The sequence below is a fragment of the Cynocephalus volans genome, chromosome 14 (genome assembly GCF_027409185.1).
Source record: "Cynocephalus volans isolate mCynVol1 chromosome 14, mCynVol1.pri, whole genome shotgun sequence".
Taxonomy (NCBI): domain Eukaryota; kingdom Metazoa; phylum Chordata; class Mammalia; order Dermoptera; family Cynocephalidae; genus Cynocephalus; species Cynocephalus volans.
This window is the reverse complement of record NC_084473.1, coordinates 57084797-57108818: the sequence shown is the minus strand read 5'-3', so window position 1 is coordinate 57108818 and position 24022 is coordinate 57084797. Positions and strand designations below refer to the sequence as shown.

Sequence of the window (24022 nt, the reverse complement as noted above, 5' to 3'; positions counted from 1 at the left end):
CCCTGCACTTAAGAAGCACATTGGAAAGACATTGAATTAATTAGAGGCTTAGAGAGGTAACCAGAGATGTAAAGCCTAGGAATGATTCTGGGAGTGGTGCACGGGATGGTGCTCAGTGAGGCTGGGGAAGGACGAGATTGATTCTTCTCACTGAGATGACTAGGAAGACCTTCAGCAAGGCCTTGAAACATGAACAGGATTCTAAGAAGTGAGCAAGGAAGAGGAAAAGCTGGAAAGGAAATGAGAACAGAAGGGATTTTTTACTTGAGCAGAATATTTTCATTGGTGGGTAGAGGGAGCTGAGACTGCAGTAGAAATTTGGAGGTGTATTATGGAGCTCTGGAATGGCGACTTAGGGAGTCAGAACCCATCCTGTAGATATCGGAGGCTGATATTGAAATGTAGATATTGAAATGCTCTGAGCAGAGAACAAAAGCAGTGTTCTAGGACACATCAACAGGTCCTGTACAGGGGTGAGGTGGGCTGTTGAAATTCTCTGTAATATCCTTAATGCTGAGTTCTCCCCTGTTGACTTCTATGAGGGTACTTCAAAAAGTTAATGGAAAAAGGAATTAAGAGATAATACGAATCTTTCCATAGACTTTTTGAGAAACCCTCGTATGTTCTAGAGGATGAAGTTGGTTGACTGTGGGGTTTCCTTTCATGAGTGGAAAGGAACAAACATTGTAGGAGACTTCCATGTGGGTCTCTTACTAATGTAATGAAAACTTTAAACCTTGGAAAGTTTTCATTTTGCCCCTGTCGCTGATGGGGAGTGGGCAGGAATGAAGTTTAGAAGCAAGAGCCCATCGGGCTATGCTGGCCCCTTGTCCTTCTCCAGTTCATCTGTCTTGGGGAACTGTTTGGGGCATGGGTAGCATTTCATGATGGTATTTGTCATTCAGATGATATGTGATGAAACAAGGCAGGCAACAAAATTCACGTCCTTATGAACTCTCTGTAATAGCACCCTTCTACTTTGGGGGTTGCTAAGTTAGCCTGAATTTGGATTTGAATGAACTTTTCTGGATGGGTAAGAGGGGGTAGTGGATAGGCAGTTGGGAAAGAAAGAGGTCTGGAGGCTCAGGAGATTATCTAGGGAACAAAGAAAGCAGAGACCTTAGTGACCTAGAATGTTCTAGAGGAGAACTAGCTTCTGTTAGGATTTGAAATGTCATAACTTCTCTTTAGCCTCCTTCATGGTACTTCCTCTTCTAGCCAGAATTTTCTTTTGAGACAGGTACTGGTCAAACAAGCTGTTGTTTGTGGTTAGTCACTTGGCATACAGTATGGCTCTTGTCTTGGACAGTGAGGAAGCTATTTTAATGGCAGGCAAGGTAGCCGTGTGTTCACTGCAAAGGAATAATGGCTTCTAGGAGACTTGGTGGCTTTGGGAAAAAACTCCCAGTGGCAGAAATTAATTAGAAAAGCAGAGTAGAACTGGGTTCCAAAGGCCTATATTGGATGGATTTGGATGTGCTGTGGGCAAAATGACATAAAGGAAATGGAATCATGCAAGTGGCTGACGAGAACGCCATCGGCAGGTAGGCTAGTGTTGACTGGTGCTCCCGATGTGAATTTAGCCATTTCCACTTTATCATCTCCAAACTCTCTAAGGTAACAGTTTCATTGGGGTCTATGACATCCTTTGGAAACCTGTTGGCCACCTGTTGTTTATGACCAACAGCAATTTTTTCTTTCTTTCTTTGAAGATAAATTCATTTTGGGTGGGTATGACTCCAGGCTATTTTTGAAACTTTGGCTATTGGTTTGAAATCTTTTTGTTATCAAGCTAGAAAGTTTCATCGAATCCCCCTGCAGTATAATAAGTGTTTCCTTTCATTGGGGAAGCAAACTATGTACAGCCATAACAGGGTTTACGATGAATTGTATAAGTGATACTGACTTCTGCATCAGCAAAAAATGAAACAAAAACTGATCATAGATGACATTACCTAAATGACAGTACCTACGTGTGCGTCCTTTCTCTCACATTTGCTGTAATCCTGTTATGGCATTGTCCTATTACTTCAAGTACTGTCATCTTTAAATGCTGTCAGATCGTAACTGTATTGCCAAGGACAGAGGGGAGGAATCAGAGAGAATACAATGGCGTTTCCCAACACCTCACAGAGATGGTTTTCTTCCCGTCCTCATAGGCTGAATTCTTGGAGAGACTGTTCAGTTAAAATCACGACTCAGGTGTCTTTCACAGGCTTCAATGAAATAGCCAGAATCACTCCTCCTGTTCCTAGAAGAAGAGAAACAAACACTCAACAGCCAAAGAGATAAACTCTTCCAGGATAATTTTAATGTTTCTGTATAATGAGAATAAATTTTTATTACTGTGTTTTTTAAAACCAAGGTCAAAAGTAATAGTAAAGAGAGAGATCTGTCTTAAGAGTTTAACATCTAATTGTTCTTCATCATGCTTTTCCATATTTGCTTAGTGACTCTATTCTAGAGATGAGAAAACTGAATCAAAAGACCCTTTAGGGCAGATGTCATCAGGTAGCTATAATCCAAAATACTTGTATTTCGTGTTTGTGCCACCTGTCCATGTTTTTCCTCATATATCTAGACCAACTTCTTACCCAGATTTCTCATAAAAGGTTCATGAATTTCCAGTCTTCACCTTTTTGCAGTTTCCTTAGATAGAATGGTTGATGGGGAAATCATTGCATTAAAATAAAGCCTCTTGCTTTTTACATTCCACTGCTCATAAATAAGGGAGTGAGAAATGGTTACTTTGAACGCACTCATTAAGGGCTGGTTTGGTTGCCAGAGAATAGGGCTAACTTAGGGAGGACTGGCTTAGACTTCTTTTTCATGCTCTTTTTTGTTTGTTTTGGGTTTTATAAGGATATCATTTAGTATTTCCTTAATCTGATTATGTATTCATTTTTTAATATCTAATGTTGATTAGTATGTTCTATTATTTATAGCCCTCCAGAAGGATCCCAAGGGAAGATAATCTCCATTTGAGAAGATGATTTCCCAATTTCCATAAAGATGACGAAAAAGTAACTGCCCACCGCACTGCTCCCCGCCGTGGAGTTTTCTCACACTCTCGGTGTGTGGCGTTGTGGGGCACAGACACCCGAAAGCCTGACTGGAGACGCAACATGGGCTCTGCTGACAGGAGCACGAAGAGCTTGGCTAATTGACTTGCAAAATATAGGTTAGGGAGTTTTATGGGATATCAAATTATCTTCCTCTTTCTCTGATTAAAGACAAAATATTATATTAGGTAGATCGTTACATGGGTAAAAGGTTAGAACTTCACACACTTAGGAGTGACATGCTGTCTTTCCCCTCCTGCCTCATGGCAAGTAACAGATTGAGTACAGGGAGACTCGCTGCTCACAGCACCCTGAAATGTCTCAACAGCCAAGTTAGAGTTACCGGAGGGGCGTTTGCCTTAGCTTTGAATTTCCCGAGTCTTTCTGATTCTGATGGAATAGAAGTCTTAAAATCAAATATTAATTTGTTCTGATTCCATTTCTGGTAGCAGGGAAAAGAGGGAATACGTGGAAGGGATGTGGGCAGCAGGCAGAGCGGTGGCCAGATTTGAGAGAAGAGCGACTTGACTCAGGCTCTGTGAACGTTTGAGCTGAAGCGTCGCTCGGGGAAGGGATGTGGGCATCCCAAGCATATGGCCTGCTTCTCTGTCAAACTGGGATGCCTTGGTCAACCGTCTAATGCTCTCAAGGTCTTCCTGGAAGACAGACCAGGCCGAATCTTGGATTTGAGTTGTTGAGCTGGTGCTTCTGTAGGTCTGGTGACAATCTACTCTCTGATCCATCACGCTTTCTGTGCAGTATTTATTTCAAAGCCTGAGGACCTCATGTCCACCACAGGGCTTGTGGCTTGTGGAAAGGGGTAATTTCAAGACTTTTTTGGGCCTGATATAGCCATTTTCTTTCAATATCTTAGATTGGGAGGTCTTTAGAAATGATCTCTTAAAGTGTGTGTATGTGTCTCTAAGTATAGGTTTCTTGAATTTCTCACTTACTTTAGTACTTAACTACACATATGTGCATAAAGTGAACTCTCAGAATTTGGCCACCAGTTTCCTCTCCTGTGTGAGAAGGCACAGTTGCCAAATTGGAGGTGGGGCAAGGTGGGTGGGCTGGTAGAGCTGGGATTGGTGTCTCGATTTGATGTGTGGGGGAGAGAACAAATCACAAGGCATTCTCTGGAAATGAGCCATGGTCCACCCACAGAACAAGGACCCTGAAAGCCCCAGCACCAGTCTCCCCAGCATGTCTGGGCCTTCAGCAGCCATCCAGTCAAATCCATTTCAGAACAGTGAACAGCCTGTCACAGTTCTCTAATCTAGACCTGCTAATAGAACAAGGGTCTTAGAGATTTTGGATAGATATGGAAATAGAACCCTAAATATACTAAAAATATCCTTTTTTTTTTTTTTTTCTGATGGTCTGGAAGAGGAGAACAAGAGCAGAAAGTGGGAGAAAGAAATTTGGAGAGAGAGAAAAACACTAAAATGTGCAATCTCATTCCCTAGCCTTTGTGTCGAAAATAGGGATCAGATGTAGCAATATATATTTCCAAGAGAAGACAAAGCCATTTTTTTGGTGAAGGGGTATGTCTGGGACCTGGAATTGCTGTGCGACCTTAGGGAAACACTTGCCTTCTCTGGGTTGAGCTCAGCGCATTGTTCACAAGAGGCATTGCTGGTATTTATAGACCATGTTTGACAGTCCCGAGTGAAAGGCAACTTCACTTCTCACCCCAGAATAGCAAGTGTTGTTTCTCAAATCTAGGTTGCTGGGACAGCTTCCTAGGAACCCAGTATTCAGCAGCTTTGTGACGTTGAATGGAAGGTTTTCTTTTTAAGTGACTTGATTGGTTTTTTGCCACTTTTCACATTATTTTCCAGGTCTAGGTTTATTTTTCCCTCACAGGCAGTATCTAAAAGATTAGGGGGTCTGCTGTGGCTCACACATCTTGTTTTTTTAGTTAGCTTAAAGTCACAGAGGGCTTTCCTGGGCCTGGTGTCTGGATGACCAAGCTGATGGCAGCAGGCCTGGGCCCCACTGAGGTCAGCGGCCACTGCAGCTGGTAATGATGTTGTCCTTGATATCCTTGCTGGGGTCACCTTGCTCCACCCTTCCTGGTCGCTGTGCTCTACAAATTCTGGGTTTGCGTGGGTGCATAGTCTGGCCTACGGCAACCCACCTGCACCGTGCCATTTCATTTCATAAGCCAGCAATTGGAAGGCCAGACTCCCGTTACCATCCAGATGTCTACATTTGTTTGCAGAGACCTCACAGAGAAAGGGGGCCTGCTTAAGGACTTGGGCTTCGGCCTTGTGAGATGGGTCTACTTGGGAACTATGGCTGCAATTGACAGCTTGTTCTTCCAGGGCTATGCCTTGGAGGTGGTGGTGGGAGGGGGTGTGTGCAAGTAGTTTTTTATTTCCTATTTTGATTTAAATACTGTTCTCTTTTTTGGCCAAGTCCTAAGCAAATGCCACAGAGGACTCCTTTTTGGCTTGAACCAAATTTAGAGCACACAAATTTACACACACATGGTCAGGGACACATACCCTCTCCAACCCCACCTCCCCCCAGCACATATATCCCATAATGAGCAATTCCTAAGTGAGAATTCCTAAAGTTTTGAGGTCTTACATTGGAATGGTGATGAGGGCATGAAACCTCAGTCCCACATGCCTTTTTGCGTCAGTCGTGGACCTTTCCTCCCTTCTTCCTTCTCTTTCCTCCCCATCCAAAGTCCCCCTTCCCTTAAGAAAAACCATGTGAGCCATGCTAGAAGTACAGATTTGACTTTAACCTCACCAGGTGCAGCTGTTGACCAGAGCAGAAAATTAGAAAATATTTTTTAAAAAGCAGGAGGACAGTTTCTGTTCCACAATCAGTGCTGTTTCAATCAAAAGCAACCTAGTTTATCTATAAAACCTACTTCCCTTTCTGGTGAATATGACTGTTCTCAATCGCCAAGGGTAATTGGGGTAGTAAAGGGAGAGAAGGTGAGAGAAGGGGATGCGAGGAAGAGGATGGGAAGAGAGGTGAGAGGTGGAAAGGAGAAGAAAAACGGGAAGAGAGAAGGCAGAGACGGGGAGAGAGGATTGAAATTTGAGCTGTTTTCAGCTGAATGTGAGTGCAGATTTCATCAGGCTCCTTGGCTGTGGAGAAGCAGACTGTGTGCAGACCTACCACGTAACTTCCTGTGAAGTGGCCGTAGTGACTGAATTTGCTGACACTGTCAGAGTCTGGACAACCCTGCCAGCTCCTGGAAGGGCAGCCCAACAACTGTCACAGGCGAAGCATCAAAAGCATGAGCTGTCGATAGTGACCTGCCTTTGCAGAAAGTCTGAGGGCTTTCTAATTAACGGAGGAGCTCTAAATTAGAGTAAAGCTGTTCGACAACCCCTCACACACGGTAAGTGTCACGATGCAGATCATCATTACACCTAACAAGCTTCTGATTTTTAACAGAAGCAGAGACCAACTCACTTATAATGGTTCAGTTTCGGGGGCGGGGGGGCGGGGAAGAAAAGCAACCAAGAAAGGAAAAGAAGGAAAGAAGGAAGGGAAGAAAGAAAGAACAAGAAGAAAAGAAAATAGGAAAGAAAAATGAAAAGAAACCCTCACCCTAGTGCTTCAGCAAATGCTCAGACCCCATCTCCAAATTCTCCCTCTGTTGCTAGCGGAAACATTCAGATACATCTTCTGTTTTAGATTTTCCTCACTGTAGTCTATGTCTGCTAATATGCCAGCTCATTCATTTGATGTTTCCTGGAGACGAGTGTGCTCTGTGAGTTATTTCTGACCACTGCAGCATTCCACTGGGTCTGAGTTGTTGACTGAATGCTCCAACTTAAATATTACAATCAAAACACATGATAGAGACCACAATTGATTTGGGATCTACCTTGGATAGAGATACAGACTGGGGCTGAAGGGGACCACAGCTGTACCTAGGGACTTGCCTGAGATTATTTGGAACTTGCCTGGGCTCAGGCCTCCAGACCCTGGCCGGGGCTCTCTGTACAAGAAAGGGGAATTTGAGTCCCAGTTGAAGTCATTGATTTAGACCAACTTTCAAAGGCTTGAGTAGAGCTGATCAGTTGTGTGTCTTTCCTGGGTGCCCCCCCCTTGTCAAACCCATTTCTCTATCATGGGACATATGTTACAGAGGTAGAGAGCTGTAAACCCTGATTGTTGGCCATATTGTTCAGGAAGTGTACATTAGGAGGAACATTTCTCTTGCCTGTGTTGATTCTCCCTCAAACCTCCCACACTATCCTTGCAATTATTCATGGGAAATAAAATTGTGTAAATCATACTGCCTGATTCTTCTCGAACATCTCACGAAGTAATCACAGGCTGAAGTGCAGGTTTTCTTGCAGTGCCTTGATCAGTAAATCAGATTTTGAGCTTTTATCAGCAAAAGTTAGATTTAAGCATCATTCCTGTAATATTTGAAAGAAAGAAGATTTGTTTCAGTGGGGACTCTGCCAATCAATGATCTTCCAGCTTGACTCTGCTATCAATTATTGCTGTGATTATTTGTCTAGTTGGATATTTAAAATGACATCAGAAAGAGATGATTACATATTCCAGAAAGCAAGGCACTGTATAATCAGATGAACCAAATCCAGTTAAATGTAGCGTGGTACTAACGTGTCCTTCAAAGTAGAATTCTCGAGCTACCACTGTAGCAGCAGTCTTCTGCTCTGTTTTCAGGAAGCTGATCTTAACCTTGGGACGCAGTATGTAGCCAGGGTCAGGTGATACTCAATTATGGAGAACTTTCCAAGTCTGAAAATGGAATTGCTTCTTCACATACACGAGAAGTGCATTGTGGTTATCTCATTCAATTCATCTGCAAATCTATAAATAAGCAGTCCCTCTATTCTTCATGTTTCCTGTGGATTTAAATGCCAAATCCTGATTTGTGGCAAAGTTGTCACATGCCCCTTTCCCACTCTCTGTGCCTGGTGCCCGGGAACTAAGCAGTGGCAGGAGAAATTACAACTGTTTGGAAGCCAAGAAAAAGCTCCATTTCTCACTTTTCTCCAGTTCCGGATATTCTCGGCCCTGCTCCATCTACCAGCCTCCTCGCCACACACCTCCTCCACCGCACACCCTCCTTCTGTCCGCGCCATGAACAGGAAACAGAAATACAGCTCCAATTTCTTTTAAATGGAAGAAAAGAAACCACAACCTGAACAAACAACCCAAAAAACTTGACCCAAATTAAACCCTCTGGATAGAATGGTCTGAAATGTACTCAATGTATAGAAACAGTCCTCCTCCCCCTTTAACAGGTCTGCCCCTCTCTCTGGGAGACAGGCGTGCCCCCCACGAGCTGGATTTAAGTCTGAAAGTGCAGCCAAGCCCTCAGCTGGGAAACATCAGTCCATCCCCATTCTGTCGATGTCAGATCGGAACTGAGGTCCCGGAGAAGGTGTCTTTATGTAGGGCTTCCTGAGTTTGAGAATTTTCTGTGGGACTGTTTGCCTGTCGAGGCTGTTCTCAATTCCCTTCCCAGGGAGCAGGCTGAGCTCTCTTCATTCCAGGACACTGTGGTGGTCAAAAGGCTCTCCCACCATAATGTGAAATGTACTGGGGGTCTGGTAAAAATTAACTCATCTGTGGGAAGAAAAAAAAAAAAAAACAAGCCTTTTAAAACCCTGGAGCCCTGGGTTGTATGTGCTGGAGTGTGTGGGAAGGGGAAAGCTGGTGCACCCCCAAAGAAGATTTTGAAAAGATCATGAGCCATTGAAATGGAGAAGAAACACTGTCTCTGTTGTAGTCACTCTTTGCCAGCAGCTGTGGTAGACAGCTCTGTCATCCTTGTCCTCTCCCCCACTTCACTGGCCATGCCCAGGGACCCCTAGCTTGTGGCCTGGGCAGCCTCAGTTGCAGCCTGGGTGACCCAGGTCAGCCAACCACACTGCCCTACTGGGGGGCAGAAATTGCTTTGAACCTAGAGCACGTTTCTGTGCCTGTGGCAGGTGAGGTGTAGTGTGTTAAAACCACAAAATGCAGGTGTGAAGGACCTGGTTTTCTCCTGGGAGACAGAGGGAGGCCCTGGGTTCTGAATGGCTTTACTTTTCCTGGGATCCATGCCTCCTTTTTGTTTCCAGGGAATGCTTGCTTCTCTCTATACCTTCTGGCATGAGGTGGGTGGTTGGGTTTGGGCATGGGGCTCTGGGTGGGAAGGGGAGCCCCACCACAGTCATCTCCAAAGCTCATGGCCATGGGTTTCCATTCCAGGGTCCTTGCCAGTAATTCGGCTGGGAAGCCCTGGCCCCCGAGAGCTCTCTAAAGCTCTGCATTCTTTCTTCCCTGGACTGTGGACACCACTGGGCTGTACCAGGATTTGGCACAACCTGGATAGCAAGGTGTGGGTTGCTGCAGGTGTGCTCCCTGAATCTGAGGCAGAGAGGCAGATGAGGGCCCCCCGCCAGCCTTGAATGCACCCTCCATGGCTAGCTTCCTAGCCTTATTTCTAAGCCATTTTAGCGGAGCAAAACTACTTAGAACTATGGGTTCTAAATAGGACTGTTTGAAAGGATGGACTTCACACTGTTCTTTCTCTTGGGTCAGAAAGATGGGAGTGCAGGTGGGGGATGAGAATAGAGGAAAGTGTGGAGGATTGCTAAAAAAAATTGAGAGGGGGAGAAGAAAGGGACCCAGGCTAGTAATTGGGGCCAATTCATCAGAAGACTTCAGGAAATTTGACATCCGTTGTAGCTCTTCTAACTGTGTAATTACACAACATTTGGAAAGTGAATTATTAACCTGATTGTCCATAACAACCATTGAGTAAATATACAATTACAGATTGCCAAACTAGCACAGTGAACCGATGGGCCAGCAGCCTCTTGAAGGGGCTGTAATCATCTCCTGGGTCAAGGCTGACCCAGAGGCTCCTTGGTTAGTGAATTATTTACCAGGTAGACCTCAAGGACTTGGGGAAGGGAAGGTTTCTCCTGGTCACTACTGGCTCCGGGCCTGGGTTCTTCCAGCCAGGCCATTTAGAATAGCTCTCCAACAGGAGGAAAAGTCCACAGCACAGCGCTTGATTTCTGAATTTTCATTGAGGAGCTCTCTTCTTGGCCTAGCATGGTGCAGGGCAATCAGAGGCAGACAATATAGTCTTGGTTCTCAGAGGGCTTGAATTTTAGTCCGTGTGCCAGTACTAGATGCATGCTGACGACATGGAGCCCTGGATCCAGGAGAAATGCAGTGGAGAGCCTGGGTCAAAAGAGAGGCATAGACTTGCAGCCCCTTGCACTGTCTAACCAGGGGCCTTCATGTCCCCAGCCCCCGACCTTCAGTGTCCCCGCTCTCGCTCTTTGCAGAGGGGGCAGGAATCTCAGTGGGGCCTCCTCCCGGGGAAGTCCACAGCCATCTCCATACTGGAGCAGCCGCCAGAGTCAGCCAAGAGCCGCAGGCCATAAATGCAAAGTATGATTTAACAAAAGCAGCTTTTGAGTGGGAAAGCTGAGTGGAGTTGTCCCAACCTGTCAACTTCAGATTTCTTTCCTCCTCCCCATAAATCAAAAAACGGTTGGTGGAAGGGAGGGACAGAAGCGTTTCATTTTCAGATTTTGTAAGAAAATAAAATCAAATCAAAAGAACCTGTCCCACGCTGATACCTTACATGCCAGGTTTGAGCCTGAGGCAAATTTTTGTGGCCGTGTAATAAGCCTCTTTAAAATGGTGACAGACCCTTGACTCTTTGCCTTGAATTACATTGATAAAAGACGTTTTATTGCGTTAGAGCCAGGGCAGGAGTACAGGACGGTTCTTGCCTGGGCGGCCACTTTGAAACCGCGTCAGCCTGCTGTCCACACACCCCACCGCCTGACATTGTTTGAGTGCGATGGTGGCGGAGATCTGTGGGCCAGTGACAGAGGGGGCTTTCAACCCAGCAGTTGAGGGTTGAGGCTCTGCAAGCAAAAGGATTTCAGCCTGAGGGGCTTGTTAATGGAGAGTTGTCTTCCACTTCCTTGCAGAGCTGAGAGAGATCCACTGGGTGGCCTCGGGTCAGCCTCATGGTTGGGACTGCATGTGGACCTCTGAGGCCACCTTTCCCAGGCAGTCTTAGAGAGACTGAAAATAAACAATGATCCTGGGGTCTCATCTGTAATATGGGGTCCCTTTAGCTCCCCTTGATGCCTGTGGAGAAGGGAAGTGTGGCCCCTCTGCCTGCGGAGGCAAGGTCTCCACAGCTGAGTTTCCAGTGGGACCTGTCGGCCGAGTAGAAAGGAGCTGACGATGGTGTGTTCTTGATTTGAGGAGCTTGGAGGTGTCTGGGAACACTGGATGTTATTCCTGTTGAATCAGGAGGATTAGTAAACCCAAGAACAGCCAGCAGCACCCCACCCTGTGGCTGGAATTGTGGTCTCTCGAATGATTGCAGATTCCACCTGTGGGCATCTCGTTTTGGTTCAGAGAACTCTTCCCAGATTGGTCCGCAGTATAAATGAAAGATTAGACAGCGGGTAAAAAGCCAGGGAAATAACTATAAGGCCAAGCAAACAGGCCTGTCTTTTGTTTTCTGGGACTGCCAGAGGGATCAGGACTGAGGCAGGAGCTGGGCTGCTCTGTGCCTGCGAGGTGGGAAGGTGCTGAGGGACTGAGGAGACGAAGCAGTTGCTGCCTGCCCTGGGCAGAGGCCTGTTTCCAAAAGAAGGACTTGCTGTCATGGGACGAGGTCAGGCCTCACAGCACTAGAACCCTCGTCATTCAGCTTCACCTCAGGCGAGAGGGCAACCTAGTTTTGTTCCTGAAGAAATGTCAGAGCCTGACCTGCTAGACCATTTTTTTTTTTTTTGTAAAGCTTTGAAGCCTTAAATTAGTTCTCATAATTTCCAAGCAGTTCTGTGTCAACCATAGCACATAATAGGTTTTCATTCCAGAGAATGGCTATTTCTGTTTCTAAGAATCTCTTAACCAAGATCGTCACAGAGTATTAGGCACGTAGAGTGTGCCTTCACTTCCCTGAAGTACGCACCACTTTATAGTCCCAGAAAGGCAAGTGACTGGTCGTAAGATGAGTGTCCAGACAACACACTGTGCAGTGACCCACCTTGGGGGCACCTGAGGTGAGCGGTGAAGAGTGGGGGACCCCGAGAAAGTGGGCAGGATTCTGAGGTCCAGCCCCATCTTCGCTTCTTACAGCCTGACTGACACTCCTGAGATCTTCCATTTCCTCACTGGGAGGTGACATAGCACCTTCCTTCATTCCACCGGATGACTTTGGTCAGAATATGAGGAAAGTACTTGGGGAAGAATACAAAGCCTTCCACAAAGGCCTTCCTTGAGAAGTGCTAGGCTTGGAGGCAGGATCCTCTGGCTTTGTGGGGAGTGAGAGAGGCCTGACAGAGCCTTCCTGGGGGCTGCTCATCCTTCCGGCTCCTTCTCCATGGAAGGGTTGCACAGATCAGTCATGGGAGATGAGCCCGAACCCCCTCAGCCAGCTGGGCTGTCGTGCTGCCCGGGCCTGCTCACACCTCCTGACCAAGCCTCTCCCCTTCCCCGTCACCCCGTCACCCCAGCACCGCTGCCTCCACAGTGCCTGAGGACAGAACATGAAGGGTCCTCCTATAAGCACCGTGTTTGGTTGCCTTTGCTTTTTCTGTTTTTTTCTCAAGACCCATCAAAATGGTGATATGGAGGCATACATTACATTTGCTGTGAGTGGACACAGATAAAAAAGCTCGGGGTGTAATTCTCAGAGTAATTTGGGAGTTGCGTGGTCTGCTGGCTTTGATAGACAGCCCTTCTCTGCCCTGGCAGGTGTTATCAGCAATTGGTCATTCTCACCAGAACTGTCTTCACAGCCCAAGTGCTTCTTCCTCCCCTCAGATGAAAATGCTTATTCCACGCTCCTCAGGCATCGAACTTGGGAGAAATTCAAGTGTGGTTTTGACAGCTTTCCGGGCATCTGAGACTATGATTTTGCATGCTTTTCTTCATTTCTCGGGTGGGGTAGGGAGCCATGAGTGGTGTCTGCAAGTGCATTGGTGTGAGGCTGGACAATCTGGGTGAAAGAAATGGGTTCAAGGTAGCTTCTGTTATTCTCCACCCCTTCTAACCACAAAGGCATTGAACACGGCTGAGCCCCATTTCTAGAAGGCCCAATACACACAAAAATCTCATCAATGGAAACTGATAAATTAGAGGGTAATTTTTCACATTACAGAAAGATTGTTAACTTTTCAAAAGGTTTCACCACGGGGATCCTTTAAATGGTGAGCTCCCCCACTGAATTTTAAGTGTTTGTTTACAGATCATTAACTGCTTGACAGAGAAGATGGTGGAGGTGGGATGGGTATGGGGGAAGAAGGCACACTTAAAAGGTAAAATGTTAGAAGCCCTGCCAATTTTCGATGAGCCTGGAAGGGTGAAGAAACATCTAAAATTATGTTGGTTAGCAAATGTGATTCAGTTTACAGAAATCCATTTTACACCAGGCTTTCCAGGAACCCTCCACAAAGATTGGGGGCAGGGACCACAGGGTGCTGAGGTCTTGCCATTCTGGTTTGAGGTGGCTTGAGAGACGACTCCCTTTTCTTAGAGTCCTGTGTGTGCCCTTGTGAGCATGGGTGCCAGGCTCTGGCATGAGGCTGAGCTTTGCTACTGGCCTTCTGGCACGGGCTGCAGAGACCTTTTCCCTTGACATTTAGCCTGGGTTTGTGGGAAGTTTCTTCCTGGTTCTCTGACCTTCAGTCTTATTGGCTCTGGACTCACCTAGGTTTGAAGCTCATACCTTGAAGCTCAGACAGGTGAACTTTGCAAGACTATGCTCCAGGAGGTTGAAATCCACCATCACTTTCCCAGTCTAAAATTAGCCTGGGGGCTGGGCCCAGTTCACACTGCCCTGTAGGTCCCTCCTGATCCCTGGCAAGGTCATAGGCCTATCCTAGCCAGCTTCTAGCATGGTCTTTTGGATGATCCCAAGGAGGCTTATACTGGCATGAGAAGCAGGAGAGAGGTCACCTAACTAATCCAGTGTTATCTTTTTAAAAATGAGAAAATTTAGGGCCCGAAAGGGGAAAGGATTTATTCAAAGTCTCAAATAGCTGGTGAATTGGGACTGAAGCACCTAGATTCCTGCCTTTGCTCCAGCAATCGCTCCAGAGGAAGGACACCCTGATTCCTAAAGGAAGAAAAGAATCTGGGGAGTGGCTGTGGTGGGACTCACGAGGGAATGCACTGGGCAAGGGCATCTTTAAAAATAGTTCCAGAGGCTGGCCGGTTAGCTTGGTTGGTACAGCGTAGTGTTACGACACCAAGGTCAAGGTCAAGGGTCTACATCCCCAAACCGGCCAACTGTGGAAAGAAAAAAAGTTCCCCAATTCCCCCAAATAACTGAAAAATACCTCAGGTAGAGGCAAGGCTATACACACACACCCCACCACATACAAACAAGGTCCTCAAATAAGGACTCAAAGTAGGAGTAAGGTTACCTCTGCCCTCCCCATGGTTTTGAAGAGAAGAGAGAGGGGAAATGTGGAGGGAAGATCAAGTTTATGATTGAAGAGACAAAGCAGTATAGGAAAATCTCAACATTACTTGCCCAGTCATTTGTTGAAAATGTGTCAGCAAGTACAAGCCCATCTTAAACTGGCAATGATACATCTGAAATAGATTATTTAAGCCAGGGAGGCAGTATTGCAGAGAAGAACCTGGCTATCAACACTTGTTTGTCTGATTCGGAGAAATAAAACAGTGAATTTCGCCTTAGCAGACCACCCACCATACATCAGGAGAAAAAAAAATCTAGCAGCGGCGGGAGTGCAAGGAGGCACAAAGTAGGACAGATGAACTTTTGTAGAGTTGCACAATAGTCCACGTGGCCGTGCCTCTTAGTTTAAGAAAACGTGATATTTGAAAATACTAACTTATGGAAGCTGAAGACTCTACAGAAGTCTTCAGAGTTTTTAAAGATGACCATATCCTCTGTTGACCACCAGATGAATTGGGGTACAATATATTTTGATTTGGATAGAACTACCCATTGCATTCCATTTGCTCTGTACACACCTTGGGCTTTGTTTGTCTCTGAGCATCCATACGTGTTTTTTCTTTTTGTCTAGAAAGTTCTTTCTCTTGGTTCTCCAGGTCCAGCTCATAAGTTAGTTATCTCTTCCCTAAAACCTCTCTCCTACCTGCCAAATGGAAGTAGTGTTTCTCCCTTTGAATTCCATAGCAGTTTCTCCATACCTCTCTCATGACACACTTTCTATATTGGAGTAGAGCAATTTCTGTCCAGGCCCTACTGTCTCTACTAGCTGAAGGCTTCTGTGGGGAAGTCTGTGTCTGAATTTTCTTTGTACTGCCCACAGAGGCTAGCCCATTGCTCTGGGCACTGTAGGCACTTGGTAAATATTTGTTGAATGAATGCATGAAAGAATGAATGAATGGAATTTATCGTGGAAACACACGTTTTGTACAGTGAGGTACATGGTTAAACAAACAAAAAAATTGTCCTAAGACAATTTATCTTTGGATGCAGCTGCCCTTCCAGTCTCCTAGATAAGTTCCACCATTCTACGGCAAAAGCTTAAAGTGTAATTAAAATTTATCTAATTCCCGATCAAGTGAAAATACTTTGGGCCGAGAGCCAAAGAATATTATTGGAGTGAACTTTTTTCAACACCCTAAATTTAACCAGCTGGAATTCTTTTTTTAAGTACCATCCTATTCAACCTTTTCAAATGAAAGATTTGCCTTTTAGTGGGAAATCTGCATTTCAACACAAAGATGGAACACAATGTCTTTGGCTTAGTTATTCTTCAGAAAAGCAGGCTTTTTTTTTTTTTTTTTTTTTGAATTATATGCTTTGCCTATGTTAAAGACACAGATTGCAGAAAATTTTGTTTAGGCCTGACAGATTGGTGGCTTGCATTTTTTGCATTTTTATAGATAAAGGGGCATAAAAGATGTCATCTCTCCCTCCTCCCTTATTGAGAGAAGGCCTGGGATGAGAACTCTTAAAAGGTGAAATTAGTAACCTGTTGTTTGGATAATCAAGGCTCTGAGAGGATAGAATTGGTCAAAAAAAGAAAAGTTTTTAGATGAATGATTGATGTAATTAAAGTCACTGGTGAAGTATCAAAGAATATAAGGACCAGGAGCAAGTCTCAGCAAAGAAATTCTGTAGTGTGGTGCCTTAAAATTCTTGTTTGCTTTCATTTTTGCAGAATACGCTTTTTTAAAGAGCATCATGATTTGGTAAAACCTTAGCTGGTAAAAAAGCAGTGAAGAAAAAAAATACTCATGTAAATGCTCATTTCTAGAACAAAAGGGAATGCGATTTTGACAATATCAGAAGGTTAATTAAGAAGTCTGCTAGCAATGATAAAGCCAGCACATTTTCAGTTCAGAATGACAGAACTCAAGACACGGGCATAGCTAATGTTTGCTCTATAATGCTCTGATAAGTCACAGAATCTAAGAGAGAAGAGCTGGTGTCTATGGTAAACGCAGGGTCAAGAGCTAGAATTGGCTGACTAGGAAGGACATTTCAGTTGATTTGCTTTCCAGTTAGGTACAGAAGCCTACAGCCCTGACTAAGCTGCACTGTTGTTATCTGTGTGGCTTGAATCCAGTAATTGGATTCAGAACTAGAATTGCTTCCTTCTGGGAATTTACAAATGTTCAGGGTGCATTTTAAGTGTAGTCTAGAAGGTGGCTACTTGGGGGCGGGGGGCATGACGGGACTTGAGAATCGAGGAGCTGGAAGGGTTTGTAAACATTCTTTACTTTGGCCTGTCACCAATATGGAGACCTCTCCCCATCATGGTGGGTTGTCATCCGTTTTCTTCTTGAAGTCCTAAGTTGAAAGGGAGGTCACAGCTTCACAAGATAGCCTGTTCCACTTGGGAACAGCTCTACTGCTTGTGTGCCCTATTTCACTGAAAAAAACAGGGAAATGATCTAATAAAAACATATGTTTAAGAAAAATAGATGAGGGTATTTCAAAAAGTTTGTAGAAAAATGGAATTAAAAGATAATATGAATCCTTCTATGAATTTTTTGAACACATACACACACGTACATTTTAGTGAACAGCACTGTAGTGCTCTTAATCCTGTTCGAGGTGCCAATTGTAAAGCTACTCGACCACGACTATGCCAGTTGTGGTGATCTTTTACCTGCTGGTAATCCTGCACCAACTAGGCCGATTGTCGAGCTAAGGCTGGGTCTGGAGCCCACAGACCCCTCAAGTCTGTTCACAAACTGGGCCACAAACCCTTCCCATGCCAGGCTGGGTCCCCAGACCCCTTCACGCAGGTCTATGAGCTAGGTAACCAGCCAAAAGGTCCTTGGAAGCCGTAGTTTTGGAAAATCATGGCCGCACTGGGCAGATGCCCAAGCAGACGCCCGCCTGCCTGCTTCACTAAAACTCCCCCTGCCTCTCTCTGAAAAACACAAGGATAGAAACAAAACTAGAAAGATACACTGGCGCACATGTGCACTAACTCCCCCCCCCCCCCACAATTTGCTTACAAAAGATGCTGAACCACACCCAACTGGACCCAGGCGAGGGCCCGGACCAAACTATTCTATTTTCCCAACAAGCACACATCTATGTACTTCTGTAGAGAGGCCTAGGGTTTTGATACCTGATAGAAGTTGGATTCCTGAAGCAGTCATTAAATGTGTTGGAAATGATGCTTTGTGCCTAGCTGTTTCGGCACATTTGGAGACCAGCAGTATTACCTGTTGATTAGTAGACAGTAATGTGGCTGTATTACATGCCCAGTGATTAGTTTCAGAAACAAATAGCATGTTAATAGTCAAGGAATGTTTGAGATGTTCTTGAGAAAACCAAAAACCTGATTTAATGGCCTTAAATTCCACAGACATCCCACTGGGCTTATAGAGCTCTGTGCCGAGTTGGTACCCAATGTATATAGAAATGTAAATTGACCAATGTCAATTTGAACATTAAATCAAAACCATTCCAAATTTGTTGCAGATTTTTAATGAGACCTGAAAAATAAGATTCATTATTTTTTATTCAACCATAAGGAAACTTTGCAACTTAATAATGCATAAGGCATTTCTGAGGCCCCAAGTGGAAATGCTGGGTCTAGAGAGACCTTTATGAAATGGAATGGGTTAAAGCACCTTCCACCGGAGGAGCATGTGGCATTTGAAAAGAGATTGATTCAGAAGAGGCAATGTGTTGTCTCTGAGGGTCCAGTTCTCGCCTGTCTGTGCAGCGTGCTACAGCTGCATTCTCAAACATTTCCACTTTTATGGAAGGAGTGAGGACAGCATCTGCCTGGCATAAGCTAGTTTGGTGTTGTCTTATGCTAAGAGAGTTTCCTACTTGATGGAGAGTTTGGGCCTGTCCTCGTCAGTGATGGATGGACGGAGGGTGGAACCTCCAATTCCACATGGAGGGACCCTCAGGGATTCCCCAAGTTTAGTGTGTTTTTGACTGTTCCAGTCCTAAAGGAGGTGGGTCCTGGACAGAAGGGACCACAGCCTCATGACCCATTGGTGTCTGCCCAGGGAGGATCAAAACTTCTGGCTTCCATCCCTCCCCATACCCGAAGAGAGTGCTTATTAAACTTGATTGTGCCTCGGAATCACCTGGAGGGCTTATTCGACACAGATCACTGCATTGTCCTCCCACCTCCCAGTTTCTGATTCAGTAAGTCTGGGGTGAGGCCCAAGAACTTGCATTTCCAACAAGCTCCCGGGTGATGCTGATGCTGGGCCTGGGGTCTGCTCTTTAAGAACTCCTCCCTAAGAGCACCCACAGAGAAGCACCAAGAGCGAGAGTGTAACTAGACCACCCGCTTCTCAGACTGCAACCTGAGCCCACCTCACCCTGGGGAGAACGAACGTGAGGGTGGGAAGAGAAGAGGTCCTCCACCAGGGGCAGCTCCTTTTTTCCCCTCTCAGCCTGGGAAGGCAGAGCTGCTTATGGAGTTTGATGCTTAGAAGCATTAATTGTGATACCTTACTTTGCCTAAGCAGTGATGAAATAATTGAAGGCATCATAGCAAGAAGTTAAACCCTAGGGAGGCTATTAACAATTTAGCATTTCCAGTTCATGTGGGAATGTCGATTCTATTTACCAAGGAGAATATTATGGATGCGTTTAGTGAAAGGAGCAGCCGAATCAGCCGGGGTCCCCTACTGGTTCTGCTTTGACCCTCTTCCTGGAGGAAGATAAATGGGAGTCTGAGCCTCTCTCACAAAGACAGGGCGCTTTTTAAAAAAGTAAATAGCCTGTTAGGCTGGTGGAAATGGCTGGTTTCTCCTGGGCTGGCTAATTCTGCAGGGGATGCAGAGGCAGAGGTGAAATTGTGGGGCAAGGCCAGGAGGCTCAGGCAGCAGAGCGGGCGTGTTTAACGATTACGAAAGCAAGTCAGCCCATTCGGACCTTCTGAAAGCCCCACTCGACAGTCCGGGACTGGGATCTCCCCCAGAGGTTGCTAAGTGCTGCCTAGTGGGTCAGCAGAAAGATAGCCCTCTTTATTGTCAGTTTTTGGGCAGTGAAGACCAAGGCAGGAACACCAGAGGGGAGGATGTAGATGCCCCATGAAAGACCACTGGACTGGGAGTCCAGAAACTGATTCTTCTCTTCACTTTGGATTGACCATCCACATAGCCATGGGCAAGTCACTGAATTTCTGAAGGCCATGGTTTCCCCATCTGTAAAATAAAGGCATAGACTATGATCATTCAAGATCTTTTACAGCTCAAAAAACAGAAACAAAAACAAACCATGATGCCAGGTACTCAGATACAGGTTGATGAGCGTTCACTTTGCCACGTGGGCTGGCACTACAGAGAACTGGTCCAGGCTGCTGCTCTGCAGCTCTGCTTGTTTCAGGCTAACGGGTTTGTAGACAAGTTTGTCAACCAGAGAATCATGTGAATGGCTAAGCCTGGATTAGGTGAACGGTTCTCCCATTTTTTGCTGGAGACCTGTTGAAGCACTTCAGGGTCTCTTCCAAGAGTAAGTGGAAGGGAATTTGACATTAGACTTTCCCCATGAAGGGTCCAAGTACCTTGTTGCTTTTATGCTGGGGTCACAGAGATACCTTGGTTGCATGGTTTTCCTAAGAAAAGGATTTCAGTTTTGGCAACAAACCACTTATGAAATGGCTGAAGCAAGAACAAGCGCAAAAATGGATTCTCAGATTCCTCATTGAAAAATACCATGACTAAATCCGTAGTTAATTTTACCCCACACTCTCAATCCATTTCACATAGGCAGATATAGACAGGCTTGTTTTTTAAGTCCGGTCTTTCCACTTTTGTGGGTTCATTTTGTGGTTTTCATTTTGTTTTGGGTCAGAGAGGAGAAAATGCCTCTGTAGATAGTCTCAGGCTAGGTTGTGCCCCCGCAGCGGCCTCCCTTCACAGGCCTGGCAACAACGGATTTACGCCGTCTGCATAAGAGCTTTCTCCAGAAACACACCTTTGTTACCCACCAGGCTCCTTGTGAAAGGAAACCTTGTCCCAACTGCCCTGGCTGTACTTGGCAATGTGGTCTACATGAGGAGAACAGGACGCATTTTACACTTGAGACCTGCTGTCCTAGAGAATGACAACACTTTTGAGTGCTCTCAATATTAAGCTAATGGAAAAACATACTCTGCTTACTCACCGTCAAAGTCTGTTTTTGTTCTCTCCCGCCTTCCCCAACCTCTAGAACACATGGAGCTTCTGCTGCTCCGTCTATCCTCCACTCTCTCTCAAAGTTGACCTCTCCATGGCTAGGTAGCTAAAGGTGGACATGGAAAAGCTAGGAGCTTACCGCAGAAACCATAAAACCCCAAGGTTGCACAAACCAAATATTTCCTTTCTCACGATCATCTCAGTGCTTGAAATGCATGGTTGACTGCTAGCTTATCTTTACTAGTGTGAGAAGTCACTTTTCCTCACTAGCTTGTAACAAAGTGTGTAGAATGGTGAAGGTGGCCACAGTGTCTGGGTGCTGCTATTATTAGAATGCCGGTTCTTTCCTTGTCAGGATTTCTTACCCTCCAGGTGGGGACTCGGCCAAAGTTATTTTAATCCCAGAAGTTTAATCTGTATTCTCCACTGCTTTGAACATTGAGAAGCCATGTCTATATAGGGTGCCCCATTGATAGAATTCTAGAGTGTGGCCCAACCAAGTCCTGAAATGCCTAAGGTTTCCTAAGGTTTCCAATCATAAGTGTACCATGAGAAAGGTGCGGGCAATGGGATGGGGAAGGCAGAGTGAAAAATGGTTCACAAATCCACTCATTTCCTATTAGCATATTGTTTTTTGCTTGGGCTTGTCTATAAAGTAAAGTTAATGTATGCATGTAAACCAGCCTTGCAGATAAATCCCTCATTTTTTTCAGCCTACCCATAGTATTACCAATTTTCCCCTTGCTGTTTACACATCTTTACCATAAGACCATAATCAAATAAATAAACAAATTAATCAGAGAAACTCCCCACCCTGTACCTAAAGCAAACCTCTTCCTTTTTGTCAAAAAAGAAAGACCAAAATTAAAAACAAAACAAAAACTGTGGGAAGTAACTCACCACTGTTCTTTGTTTCAGGCTTTGGGCCTGTTAACTATCTGCAAGGCTGTTGTAATGATGTTAATCTATTTTAATGGAATTGAAATGTGATATCCTGTGGTTTACGATGCACATTGTTTATAGCTTTAGTGCTTGATTTTGGGTTTCTTTCACAGATAAACTTCTGCACTGGAGGGGCCTCTCCTCCCCACGTTCTGCACACGGAGCCCTAATCCCCACGCCTGGGATGAGTGCAGAATATGCCCCGCAGGGTATTTGTAAGTTGAGCATTATTTCTTCTACAAATGTCTGTGTGTGTAGAGATGAGAGTTTCTGGAAATTACCTTTACCTTTTAAGTACTGAAGGGAGTTACTTCCAAAATAGATTGGCATATGTATTATTCCATTACTCATTTGCTTCCCACTCCCTCACTCCAGTGAGCCCCGAGGTGACTTTTTCTCCCCCGTTCTTTCCTTCCTCACAGAAGGCATGGAGCTGACAGCAGCTCATCCCTGCGGGTCTTCTCCCCAGGACTTGTCTGGCTCCATGGCAGGTGACTGGATACGCCTGTGTGTTCAGAGCCCATTTTATTGTTGGACATTCACTCCCACGGCCTCATTTAGGACATTGAATTTATTCCATGGCATACATCTTTAACAGAGGCCAGAACCAAAAGGAGGCAGTTTAGAGTTACTCTAGAGTTACTCTAATGCATGTTATTTATGCATTTACGTGTGTATTTAAACATGATATATTTTTATATATAGGTGGTAAATTATATATGTGCCTCTATATGCATATATGTGTATACACATACACATAATTTCTATTTATTTTTCTATTTTTAGAGAAAAATATGCAACATTATGGTTAAAATGTAAGGATTCCATTACCCCCCTCCCCCCATTGACTTGTTCAAGCTCACTTTTATAGCGGGGACTTTATATGAAATTTAGATTTGTACATTTATAAAAATGTTTTTTGAAAGATGTTGTTTTAGAAAGTAATACAGTTTGCTTCTCTGTGTAGGAACACATGGTATGAATCATGCATGGCTAAAATGTTGGGGGGAGGGGTTGATTCCACTCCAAACACAAAAAAAGCAGGTTTAAGGAAAAAAGGGGTGTGACGACTACTTTTTATTTTGAAAGTAAATGAAAAATAACCTGTTGTGGAAAGAAAAAAAGAAAGGGAAAGGGTAATGGAAAGGAGAATAACAAAGAGCAAGATGCAGGAGTTAAAGCTGCTACTGGGACTGTTTTTTAGAGGGGAGGGAAACTAGACTTTCTCCCACCTTGTGAATCTGTCTGAAGAGCAGGGCCTGCACCCTGAGACTGAATTCAGAGCCAGCTGTTTATTTTTGTTAACTCCTAGGTAATCCTAGGTAACAAAGAGTTATTGTGTGAGTTTCACAAGCCCTTGGGTCCTGAGGGCTGGGTGGTGTAGGGGTTAAATTAAAAGCACCTCATCTGCCCTCCCTCCTCCCCAACCAAGCTGGGCCCAAGCCTGGGTTAGGTCACCCATTACAAAGGGTTTAGGGGGTTGGACCCAGGCTTTCGAGTTCCTACATGCTGGCTGGGTGGGGAGAACTCTCCTTGTGTTGCTGGGGGTGCCTGGGGCCTGCTCTTGGCTGTGGGAACAGAGCCACTCTTGGAGGGAAGGGAGAGAAGGGAGCAGGGCAGTTGAGAGGAGGGTGGAGTTGAGAGGCGAAGGGCAGCTGGCCTGGGAAACAGTTTAGTTCTCTCTCTTCGGCTTGTCTTCCCGAGGGCAGGGAGTTTGGTTTGATGGGTGGGAAAGTTGGAGCCTGATGTGGAGCCCCTGTCCTCTCCCCCCTTCCCAAAAAGGGAGGGTACATAGTTTGCTGGTACCTGTGCCAGCAGGACCAGTTTAGGAGTGACCAGAACAAGGTATGTGGAAATGGGTTGTGGGGTTCCAGAGAGCTCTAGAACAAAGCTGACACCCACGCCCCCCCACAGCATTAACCAGCTGCCCTTGGCTTTCAGCTCACTTAGCACTTACCTTGTAACCTTCTCTGCTTGTGACTTAAAATCGCCCTCTCCTGTCTCTCTAACCAGAGCCTCCTTTCGGCCTGGGGTAAGGCCTGGATTCGGACCTTCCTCTGGAAGCCATTCTGGGCGTGTAATGTGGTTAGTCATTAACCTCAGTAATTAATCACGCCTGGTAGTAATGAAAACTCACATTTATGTTGGACCTGATAGTTTACAGAGGGCTTTTATATACTTCTGTCATTTGAGCCTTACACTTGCAATTCTTTAAAGGTATTATGTTTATGCTCATTTTACAGATAGGAATCCTAAGGTTCAGAGAAATGAAGTGCCATCCCTGAGTCACAAGCTAGTAAATGACAGAGCAGGGGTCCAGCCTCAGACCTCCTTGTTCTTCTAAATCTTGAGGCTTAGCTCACATGACTTTTTAGCATTGGTGATACACTCGAAATGGGGGTCATTCCTTCCCATAA

The 24022-nt window shown here is 45.2% G+C and overlaps 1 protein-coding gene across 9 annotated transcripts in view; it reads left to right on the top strand.

Annotated features, from left to right (window-relative positions):
* Window positions 1-24022, top strand: part of BCL11A (BCL11 transcription factor A) — a 96967-nt gene that overhangs the window by 60038 nt on the left and 12907 nt on the right. For 5 of the 9 annotated variants that reach the window (XM_063078492.1, XM_063078491.1, XM_063078489.1 and 2 more), the window contains exon 3: window positions 21719-21820. The exons of the other annotated variants lie outside the window; for them this stretch is intronic. In XM_063078492.1, coding sequence (XP_062934562.1) covers window positions 21719-21820 — 102 coding nt within the window. The remainder of the gene's footprint in view (window positions 1-21718; window positions 21821-24022) is intronic. 9 annotated transcript variants of the gene reach the window in all.